Source organism: Doryrhamphus excisus, linkage group LG8 (assembly GCF_037039965.1).
Source record: "Doryrhamphus excisus strain RoL-2023G ecotype Guam linkage group LG8, RoL_Dexc_Guam_v1.1, whole genome shotgun sequence".
Classification (NCBI taxonomy): domain Eukaryota; kingdom Metazoa; phylum Chordata; class Actinopteri; order Syngnathiformes; family Syngnathidae; genus Doryrhamphus; species Doryrhamphus excisus.
In genome coordinates, this window is record NC_136364.1 from 22,970,950 (window position 1) to 22,983,600 (window position 12,651).

General features: G+C 38.8%; 1 protein-coding gene across 1 annotated transcript in view; it reads left to right on the plus strand.

Annotated features, from left to right (window-relative positions):
• The first annotated feature begins 5,904 nt into the window (after positions 1-5,904).
• Positions 5,905-12,651, plus strand: part of LOC131135103 (calsyntenin-2-like) — a 184,010-nt gene continuing 177,263 nt past the window's right edge. The window contains exon 1 of the mRNA XM_058080975.2: positions 5,905-6,247. Within this exon, the coding sequence (XP_057936958.2) occupies positions 6,184-6,247 (64 nt within the window). The 5' untranslated portion in view covers positions 5,905-6,183. The remainder of the gene's footprint in view (positions 6,248-12,651) is intronic.

Sequence of the window (12,651 nt, forward strand, 5' to 3'; positions counted from 1 at the left end):
TTCAGTGCTTTGGTTCCGATTTTCTACAAGAAAAGCTCTGATAAAACATTCCACTGTTCTCAAATATCTTAATTTTTATTTTTCTGCACAAAATAAGATGAAAAATAAATAAACAAATCAAGAATAAAGAAAATCAATCAATCAGTAATAAATAAATATAATAATAATAATAAAAACTTAAGAAAGCACATATAGTTGGTGGGTAGACAAATGATTTTTTTCAGATTAAAATGAACAAAGCATTATTAGAGCCCTGTAGACATGACAAAACACGACTATAGTCACATTTATACTCTTTTTATTTACAACATATTGCGCAACTGCAGGGTCTTGAGACACATGCTAACTCGCAAACTAGAGAGCTAGCGACCTAAACGGTAGCCTTCAAGTTATTTCCTTTCAACTTAAATAGCCAAAAACTTACCACTTCCACACGTATAGGGAGGATAACTATTAACAGTTATTTAACCTTTAACATGAACATGAATCAAACGTAATAATTTTTTCTGGGTACATGATACCATACAGCATCCATATCAAACTTACGCGGGCCGCACTAACATTAAACTTTCATATCAAGGCGGGGGCCTCAAACTAGTGTCCTGCGGGCCACATTTGGCCCGCGGGCCGCATGTTTGAGACCCCTGGCTTACATGCAATATTGTATGAAAATAAGGCAAAATGTTCCCCTGCTGGTGGCTGATAGTAATTACAATCATTTTCAGCTTTATTTTGAAGATAAAAAAATGGAAATTAATTTGCTGACTGGATTAATCAGAAGCAAGAGTTTGACCTGTAACACGATATTAGAAGGGCAATGGACATTTTGACACCACTTTTTTTCTCAAATGTGACACAAGCAAAATCACTTGAGAGTAATTGAGCTGTTTTTTTGTCCTTTCACCTCGCTCCAAATGATGTCGCCATTGAACGAGCAAAACAAGAACGTACCATTGAGTGAGTGCTTCCATTAGGACCTGAACATCAAACCTTGAATGAAAGGTAATTATATTTGCGTCATCGTAAAAGCGTGTACAAGTCCGACTGAACTAAAGAGCCAGATAATGTTTTCCGTGTTTACAATGAACGGAAGCCTTATTACTGTTAAAATAAATGCATTCCAATTACAAAATAAATAGTATAATCATCAATACATTACTTAAAGCAGTTTAACTTTACATATTAAAGACAAGCACAATGAAAGGCAAAGAGGAGGTCAATATTTTGGAAAGTATAAATACAAGAATATATTAAGGCCCTGTTTACACTACAATGTTTCTGGGCCTGAACATTTTTAAAAGCCAATAGAAAATGACCTGAAATAAAAGCCTCCTGTTGTGACCGTTGTCATGTGACCAGTGGCCAATGAGAGATGACTTGCGATGGTGAATATTGGTGGTCCAGCACAGCTCCCGTTGGGCTAAAGAAGCGCCAACACGATAGAGGGCATTAAAGTGGCACCACCCACACTTCATTTGAAGAGCGAGTGGGTAAAAAGCAGGTGGCTGATGTATGTCTTTACCTCCACTTTCTCTACTTTTATCCTCCTTTCCAGCCCGGGCCAGCTGTCAGTGGGAGTTTCCTGAGCCAATGCACTTTGTCACAGACACTAACTAGAGCAGGGTTGGAGGGATGCAGTCACAATGGAGTGATTAGGACGTGTATTGACGACAAAAAAAGACAGCAGCTGCAAACGGAGATATGGGAAGAAAGATGGAGCAAAATGGCGACTGATCACTGGTGATCCCTGGGAAAGGAATATCAGTAGCCACGCTTACATGAGTTTTTCTCTTTCCGAATGGAATCTTTTTGAATGACCTTTCTGAAAGCAATGGCATACATGGAAAGGAATATTCCAAACTATGGTGGACTGAGGTATCGTGCAATTGGGTGGGACGATTAAATACCGTTATTACTAAGTAAGCAAGTAACCCAGTTATCTTCCAATAGTCGTTCTCCAAACATCTCCAAACATCTCCAAACCTCTACAGCATCATGTGACATCCAGTGGGTGTGGTCAACAAAGCTTTTCCCAGGCTGACATGGAAATAAACAAAAAAAAAACAAAACATTGCTAATTGTTAAAGTGATGTCGGGCCAGCACTTACAAGTCTGAAGGCCCTGACTTAGCAACACATGGAATATCAAATTTGATTGGGTGAAAAAATTCTAAAAAAGTCCATCATACACTACATGACTCTAAATGGAGAAACTATTGGGAATAAATGTATAAATTTCATGGAACAAACACTAGAATTGAATTTGTGTATGTAGGTCAGTGCTTGATATCGTTTTAGGCCACCAGAGAAGCGTTGAGCTTTGAAGACCTGGAGGTGGTGATACGCCTTAATCACCATCACTCTCAGGTTCCCGTTGATTCAAAGCGATGGTGCCTGTCAGGACCCCGGCTCTGGGTAAATAGTCCTGCATTTGGCAGTAACGATGCACCAACAAGGTCCTTTTGATGGACAACAGCGCAGTTGTTTTCTGGACCGGTTTTATCTTGCTCCTGGTCCCGATAGGAAGGAAGGAAGGAAAGAGCGAGGCTGATCCTTGTGCGACTCTCTCTCACTTAAATCAATCTTCATCACCCTTCATTAAGCCAGATAACGCATGAAGATCGTCCTATTCTCATAGGAAGGACGAACAACATCTGCTTCACTTGCTGTGCACAGTAGGATCTGCACCCGGACCTAGTTTGCTGGAAAAATACACAAAAATATCTCAGTGTTCCTTTTTGTGTGTGTATGTGTATTCCCAGGTTGCGTATATAGCTGAAATAAATAGCGGGAAATTGACATTTAATTGCTCTCTGCATGATACAAAATGTGAAAGCAGCAGGATCTTTACATCATAAATAGATTTAAAGTGGCACCTTATCAGCCGGACCATTATGGATCAGCGCCTTTGAGCAAAAGGCTAAAGCAGTCGCTCTGATCTCTCCTCAGTGTAGAGGCTTTCTCATCACAGCTCAGTAATATGTCATAAATAAACTGATAGTGTTTACCATAGCTCATAAATCTCTGCAAAGCACTTAAAACATAATAGCGGCCGCAGCAGCAGACCCCCGGTTGACGGTGTTTAAATATCCACCAATGACTCAATACAACCGCTGGGCTCTGCAGCTGAAAGGTGGACCCAAGCCTCGCACGTCAGCTAAAAGATCAAAACACACCGTAACACATAGCGCCATTGAGTGTTTTTTTTTTAATAATACTGTTATTATGTAAGTCCAAATACAGAAACAATCATAGATCAGAAATCAATTATAGATATATTGCAGCTATGCAGTTGTCCCTCGCCATGTTGTGCTTCAAATATCGAGGTCTCACTCGATCATTGTTTTTCCAACATATTTTAAAGGGATAATTTGGATTTTTGACATGAAATTATTTTATTATAAATTATATATTATATATATATAATATATAAAAACAAAAAAAAATATATATATATATTATATATTTTATTTTAATTTTTTTGTACAAATTACTGTTTATGCTGTACATTGTTCATATTTGATGTCATCTATTTATTCTCCACATTATTATTTATTATTTATTATTATACGGGAGCCAGGCAACGACATTTCGTTGGCAATTTCACTGCTGTGTTATTGTCCAATGACAAAAAAAACAAAGTCTATCTATCTTGTACGGCATTCCCATCAGCAGTGTAGTGCATCAATGTTGACTTACCAACCACTTTGTCCCAAAAAAAACAACAAACTGTGATTGGCTGGCGATGTGGCTTTTCTCCGGGTACTCCGGTTTCCTCCCACATTCCAAAAACATGCTAGGTTAATTAGCCACTCCAAATTGTCCATAGGTATGAATGTGAGTGTGAATGGTTGTTTGTCTATATGTGCCCTCTGATTGGCTGGCCACCAGTCCTCTCACCCGAAGACAGCTGGGATAGGCTCCAGCATACCGTGACCCTCATGAGCATAAGCGGTATAGAAAATGGATGTATGGATACAAACAGATGCTGGAGTATAAATGAATTTGCACATACAGAGCAGAATGTTGACATGAGGCTGCCCCAGGTCTCTACTCTTTTCATTAGTGTGCACCCTAGCGATGGTCTGAGTGCACTGCATTGGGTATTGGGTATTGGGTATGTTGTTGATGTCAAGTTTGCAGATATTTATTATGCACAATGACTTTCTACACCCTTTGCAACGTGTTTAATGTAAGTGAGATATGGTTATTCTTCCTAATCGGGCAATAAAATACATGAAACAAATAACATTAAGCCAAGATACAAATGTAAATACAAAAAATACAAATAAAAAATGACAGTAACAGTGCAAAATGGCAGCAGAAGAACTGCTTTAACTGAGTTAAAGAAGCATAAACTTGTAGCATTATTTACAAGAATATCCTTTATCCTCTATAATGTTCTGCAGTGGAGTCTTTTTTTGTGTGTATTTTGTCTAGTTTGTAACAAAAACACACAAATTTGACTGAAGGGCGCTGAAAAATTGTATATGAACTTGTGACAAATTGCTGTTATTTGTTGATTAATTTAATGAGTTCATACCAAGGCTAGATTAGAATATTTCCTGCAGTTGTTGTCCTTTGTGTATCAAAAAATACATTCAATTTCATACACAGATTTGTTGTACTTCTGGATAAGGCTGGAAAATACTATTTTAGAATAATCTCTAATTTGCAGAGAATGCCCACGAGAAAAGTATTTTTTTTTTTTTTTTAAATAGAATGTATTATTAATCTTCCTGGAGGAAAAAAAATGCTGGTACACACTCGCATGAATTCCAATGCAAGCCCACACATGCATTTAACGTTGAATAAGGCCATTATTTATTTATTTTATTGCATATTTCAGAAAGCTTTGAAAATGTTTTAAATGTCGACTCCATTATTGCAGCAATGCAACATCAAATTTGAAACTTCTCGAAAAAATTATTCCGCAAATGTCGGAGTGCTGTACTATTGTAACATCCACACCATATGTTAGCATTAAAACGAGCACACTGTGACTTCCTGTTCAGTACAAAATAATCTTCAAAATAACATAACCTGAATTCTACAATTTAATGTTTTTGTTTTCGATTATAAGCCACTGGAAGAGACAGTAGAGCTGCAACAGTGAATAAATTATTCATCCATCCATCTTCTATGCCGCTTATCCTCACTAGGGCCGCAGGTATGCTGGAGCCTATCCCAGCTGTCTTTAGGTGAGCGGCATCTCCAAATTGTCCATAGGTATGAATGTGAGTGTGAATGGTTGTTTGACTATATGTGCCCTGTGATTGGCTGGCCACCAGTCCAGGGTGGACCCCGCCTCTCGCCCCAAGACAGCTGGGATAGGCTCCAGCATGCCCGCGACCCTGGTGAGGATAAGTGGTCTAGAAGATGGACGCTTGATACAAATGTCAACACTTCTTCGGGATCTGGAGGAGACGTAAGTAAGTGACGTCATAGCCCGGGTAGTCCCGCCTACTACTTCACTACGCATGCTCTGATATTATGCTCCACTTCTTAGTGAAGTTATATTGTTATATATTGTAATGTAATATCTGTACAACAGTAATTCCAAAGGATGGTGTTTGATTGAAATGTCACAACAAATGAAATGTGAAATGTATTTATTTATCAGTATTTATGTGTTTAATTGGGAGAAAACGAGTCTGCTTCTGTGTCGCCTTCACTGTCTTCTTGCCAGAATGTGAAAGTCGGTAAAAACTAAGAATTGTTCCAACTTTTTAAGTCCACCTCTTGTATTGGCTCTCATTGACACAATTGCGTGGAGAGCGAATGAGTGGGAGCATCTTCCCTCCGTGGATCCTACCTCGGCATGCAAGCTCGCAAGGGGGGAGGGAGGAGGGTGGACGATAAGGAGGAGGGAGGGATTTGCAAAATCTCTCTCTCTTCCCTGTGACGTCGGTGGGTCCAGTCCCGGGCTACACCGCCTGCGTCTGGTCCCGTCTCAGCAGAAACCACTCCACTCCAGTGCATCGTGGAACCCTTGAACGCACCACGCAGCCCATTTTTTCCCCCCGAACATTCAATCAACCAACAACGTGTCCCTTGCAACTCCGAGAGTGGGGAGCAAAAGAGAAGTACAGGAAGAAGAAGAAGAAGGAGGGGAAGGAGGAGGAGGAGAGAAGGAGATCAAATAAGGAGCAAAGAGGAAAGGAGCGAGGTCTCCACTGAGAAGATGCTGACTGCAGCCGGACTGTTGGCTGTGGTCGCTTTGGGCTTGAGCGCGGCTCACTCCAAAGGTAGGACGTACTATATACTGTATACTATATACTGTATACTGTATATAGTATAGTAGTATCATATCGTGTACTCTATGATGGTTTATGAAGGGCAGCTCTACTGTGCTGTGGGACTGCAGCTTTGTGTTTGTGATGCAGATGAATGATGCACTCTGGTCTCTATTGCTCCTCCTTTTGCTGTCCCGCATGTACTTCCGTAGTTTCTTGCTAAAAAAAATACATAAATAAATAAATAAATACATAAATGATGATGATTAATAATAATAATAATAATAACCCTAACCTCTACTGTCACTAATAATTGCTGTCCCACATGTACTTCGGTAGTTTCTTGCTAACATAAATAAATAAATAAATAAATAAATAAATAAATAAATAAATAAATAAATAAATAAATAAATAAATAAATAAATAAATAAATAAATAAATAAATAAATAAATAATAATAATAACAATTATTATTATTATTATTATTAATAATAACCCTAACCTTAGGGTTAACCCTAACCCTAACCTCTACTGTCAATAATAATTGCTGTCCCACATGTACTTCTTTTCTTTTCTTGCAAAATAAATAAATAAATAAATGATTAAATGATGATGATGATGATTATTATTATTTTATTATTATTAATAACCCTAACCTTAGAGTTAACCCTAACCCTAACCTCTACTGTCAATAATAATTGCTGTCTCACATGTAATTCGGTAGTTTCTTGCAATTTTTTTTTAAATAAACAAATACATAAATGATTATTATTATTAGTAGTATTAATAATAATAATAACCAGAACCTTAGGGTTAACCCTAACCTCTACTGTCAATAATAATTGCTGTCCCACATGTACTTCTTCTCTTTTCTTGCAAAAATAAATAAATAAATAAATGATTAAATGATGATGATGATGATTATTATTATTATTTTATTATTATTATTGTATCATTAATAACCCTAACCTTAGAGTTAACCCTAACCCTAACCTCTACTGTCAATAATAATTGCTGTCCCACATGTACTTTGGTAGTTTCTTGCAAAAAATAAATATAAATAAATACATAATGATGATGATGATTATTATTATTAATAATAATAATAATAGGTGTGGGCTGGCGAGAATCAATAGAAAACCTACACAAATTCTACCTTGACGGTGCTAATTTCATTGATTGTGTCTTGTAGTAATAGTTTTTGGGGGGGTGTACGCCCGTACTGCATCATACTGTGAGTATTACCAACACATTACAAGCACTTCATACAATGCAGATCGACACAGTAAACTAATATATTGTTGAAATAACAGCATTAGTACATTATACTGTATGTATCATATTGCGCAGGTGTACCCAATAAAGGATGTACCCCTTGAAAGTACTTAAGCGTACTTTTATTTTATAGCAGCAGAGCAGAAGTGAGCTCATCATGTCTTTATTAAAGATCATTTCCCTGACCTCTGCACAGTAGTTTTCTTGTTGTTCGTGTATGCTGGCATTCATATGATGAATATTCCCAATATTTGCTATCATAAAGAGGCTTTTGGGGCACTTCACGGTGTGGATGAATTATGAAGTTGTCACATCATTTGAAGGAGGATGCAAAGTTGAATAGATTTTTTGTGCTAATTCATGGATGTTGTGTGTACATTTGTGGTCTCAAAAAACCTTTGGAGTGACAGCAATAATTCACCTAGCTAATATGATATATAGCTGCAATTAGCATATTTGAATTCCATGCAACAAATAATGTGATAATGACACTCAGATGTCATAAATACGTGGCATACTGTTGGCAGTCTCGCTTCATTGCTGAGCTAATTTTAGGTCTACCAGTGCCCCCCCCCCCCCCCCCCCTTGCAGCATGTCTGCTCAATTCTCTCATGAGCCTGGCATTGTGCCGTGGGTAAATGTGGCAACAGGTTCTTGCTAATCAACTCCCTGCAGACCGAGCCTGGCTTTCGCACAGGAAAAAAATCAAATCAAATAAGGTGACACCTGTCAGTTTGGCCCGGCTGTACCGAGACGCCACGCGTGTGTAAAGATGTCACCCTTGGTGCCCCGTGACACAGGAAACAGCCTCCCTGCCGATGCTTGGCCGGCTGTGGTTGCGTTAGAGTGAAAACATATGGAAAGTTACCTTCTGCAGGCCTTGACCTGGCCCACGGTTCAAGGGTTCATCTCGTACTCAATGTGCATCGACTGAACAAGCGGGCTTACCGTAATATGTAATGTTCTGAACTGCCATGTAATCATGTTTATATTGAAAATAATGATAAACATAGTAACATTTTCTTATTACATGGAAAAAAAAATCACTTTGAGACAAAATAATAACTAGAAACTATATAACTATATACAGCATCAGGTCACAACATAAGTAATTGAATGGTCCCTTTCATGTAGAACAGATCAATACCTTCTTTTTTTACCCAACTGAAAACTAACCATTGCACTCTGAGAATGGACGATATATATTATATATATTTCATACAGCAATACCTCGTTTATCTCAGTTAATTGGTTCCAGACCTTACTGTGGTCAGTGAATTTCCACAAAGTAGGACGCAATCTTTGGAAATTGAATATTTTTGTAGCAGTTTTCAATCTTCTAAATGTGGATTTTATCATTATTAGAGCCCTCCAAACATGAAATAACACCTCCACAGTTACCTTTACACTCCTATACACATTATACAGTATATATCCACATTGGGAGAGTTCCTTGTTCCTTAAAGGGATAGTTTGGATTTGTTGAACATGAAGTTGTATGACATCACATTTCATCACATACACAAGAATGGACAGACGATTGCAACATCACGCATTGATACGCCGACAAAGTAACGCAGATTTGATCGTGACGTCCGACTTGTTGCTAGTCACTTTTGAGAAAATATGTCGTCAAAGGGTTTGCAATATGGACGGATAAGAGTGATGAAGTTGTTCATACATTGTTTATAATATGGTAGCTTCTGAAAACAAGAGAAAGGTGCAAATCCAGTCTATATCGATATGAATGATAAGTTTGACTTTAATACAGTAAAGTCTCGTTATATCGATATTCTCGGGAGTCGGAAAAAATACCGATATAACCGGACTATCCATATATCCGATCCTGCGCCGAACTGCATTAAAAGTGGGCGGATCTTTGATATGGCATGTCATTTTCTCCTTGAGTTCATGGATTGCGTATCTAGCATGCTTTTGTACTACAATACATTTTGTACTACAGTAAATAAAAATAAACTTACGCTGTAGTGATTACCGGTTACCGGGACATAATTCACCCCGGAACTATCGATAGGGAAGGTGTTGCCACCCGGAGGGGTAGGCGCGAGGGACGGGTGTTTTCCGCTGTGTGTGCTGCGCTCTGGTGGTGGAAGTGTGAAAAATAAAGTTGACTGGAAGCAGCCGTTCGCCGTGTTCTTTTTTGGTATTGAAATCCTTAAGCAAAGATTGATTTAAGCTGCTTTTGTATCGATATAAGCAGACCAAACTGGCTGGCGGGAGATGAAAAGGGCATCGTAGTAACCGGATTATCATAATAACCGGGTATCGTACTAACAGAGCTAATTATATCATAAAAGACTAGAAATTTGCCGGGAAATGAAAATAGTATCGTAATAAGTAGTAATTTGTTTTAACCGATATCGATATAACGAGACTTTACTGTAATATCGATATTTCCCAGTCCTAGCCTGTCCTGAAAAATGGGGTCTGCTCTCACTTGGTAGGAACGGATTCTTTGGATTCTCTTAAAAAGCATCAACTCTTTTGCACATCACATGACTACCAGCCCAAAGTCCAGTACAGTTGATGCTAAATATTATAAGTACTAGGAACTACAAAATGACCCGTGTTGTTTTCTGTTGTAAAGAATGGCAAGAATGAAGAAAGCTACAAACTTGAAGGCCTCGGGGAACAGGGAATGTCCCACTATTTTGAGATGACAACCAAACTGGTGTTATTTATGAGAAATATGATGACGGTTGCACCTCTGCTGTTTTCCAGTTAACTATGGAAGGGCCGCCGGTTCTGTCATTTTCTGTTTAGCCAGCGTTTCGTTCCAGGAAAGCGTGGATACACAACCTCTTTTAATCGCCGTTACCCTGCAGTCATCCTTTTAAAGTCGTGGTGCATGTCTAAATCTGTCTGCATCCACTTAGTAGTATGCGCCTCTGAGTTGTCAGCTTAAACTGCTAACGTGCCTTGCCGCTTGCTGTGCAGGCGGGGGTGTGCAGGGGGGTGTTTGGCCCTGCACACGCGGGAGACTGGCATTGCAGCCAACATGTTGACAGCCACCATGTATGCAAAAGAAGGATGTGAGGTTGGAATCTGCATAATATTGCCCTGCAGATACATTGAGTGGCTCAATGGTTCTCACCAGGACTGACCGTGTCATCGTTCAACAGGGAGAATCATTAGGCGGCCGAGAAAGCTCCGTAGAGTTTCTGCCTGGAGAAACGCTTTTGTGTAATTCCAAGCAGTGTATAAAATCTGAATTTAGATATCTCATTATCAAGTCAGTATATTTTAATTCAGCTTCTAACTGGCTTTCTTTTTTGGTGGAAACGTTTTGCTGATTCGTTATGTGGCATTTCTCCTGTCGGGTTCAAACCGTTTTTAACATGATTTAAAACCTTAGATGCATAAGTGAGTCAAAAATGACCCGGTCAGGTTGTTTTCTTGAAATATCCTTGTAATGAAAAATTGTTATCATTTCATATTCCAGGTATTCCTCAAAAAACATGTTTTTGATATCATGCCATTCACATTTTTAACTTACCTTTTATACATTTTAAGAATTTTTCATTTTGTGTTACTACCCCAACCTTCCATAAGTGGGTCAAAAATGACCCGGTCAGGTTGTTTTATTGAAATATCTTTGTAATTAAATGTTTTATCATTTTATATTCCAGGTATTCTGCAAAAACATGTTTTTGATATCATGCCATTCACATTTTTAACTTACCTTTTATACATTTTAAGAAATTTTCTATGGAATCCAATCAGAACCTTTGATTCTTATCAACTTTGGCTACCAGGAATAAATGAACTGTAGACTACACAGACTATATTACCCCAAGTATCACCCCTCAGGAAGATTATTTTAGACATAAAGCGCTAATACAACAAGTATTATCTTCATATAATATTGTGTATGTGTCTTTCATGACTGTTAGTATTATCAACAAATTAGCTACTTTATAACTAGCTGACACGAGCTGGCTAACATTACTATATGTATTGTTGGGTATTACTTATGCATGCCTTGGCTGCTAGCTACACAGCCGAAATGGTCCTACAGATGCTGGAGGATGGAGAGGCAGTAACGGGGTTGGACTCCGAGTCAGAAATGCCTGATGACCCAGACTTTTGTCCAGTATGGCCTAAAGATCTTCTGGTTGTGTGATGCACGCATCCCCTATGCAACACACAATGGATCCTCACATTTCCTATTGTTGTACGGGGTCATTTTCTTTTCCAAAGATGTAAAAAAGTGAAAAATGAAGATGTTTCTAACATTCTTGTGTGGTCCTAAATATAATACTAAATATCATACAAGTGATTATTCCTAACCAAAATGGCAAAATTGGCATAAAAAGGCATTGATTCTAGTATGGGTCATTTTTGAGCCACTTATGGAAGAGTGTAGGGTCCAGTGACTCGTGCATCTAAGGGTTAAACTGTGACTGGAGTGTGTGTCTAGTCAATATTAGGATTAATTAACATGGACTTTTACAGTATATACAGTTTGCGTGTGTGTACAAAATGTGAAAAAGAGGGTGGCGAAAAGGAACATTCATCTTTCCTCATTGGAAAGTGTACTACGGGGGTGCACCATAAATCCTCCAACAAGGCTGTGACACAAGATGCGGGCTAAATCCTAGCTGGGCCATCGCAGCCAGGCAGGCCGGGCTTAGCGATATGGAGGAACATCACAGATATTTAATAATTCTGCTTTGCCCTACGCTTTCTAAGCTCCAGTCAGCACGCTGCAGCCGGCCGTGTGCCATTTGAGTAGCTTGAAGGGCTTGATGGTTGCTGTGATGGAGGAAGGCCAAGCCACTGATCCCGGGCCAGTTTCACAGTCGTCCTCGACAAACAAGAGGAAAAAAGTGAGCTGTGAAGATGATACGCTGCTTCGGTAATGAGCGTCAGTGTGGAGTTCTTTTCAATGGAGTCGTGAAGCAAATGAAACTAAATGGAGCGCGCTACTCGTGTCCAGTCAGCAGGGGCACTGTTCCTATCGCCTATGGGATGTCCAGCTGATACCACCAACATCAATTTACAATAACGACATACGTAATGGTGATAATAGAGGAAAACCACTGAGGCATCATCTCCATTCGTTCTCAATCCTGTCTTATTATATTATATATATTATATATTCAGGGTCACTAAGCTGG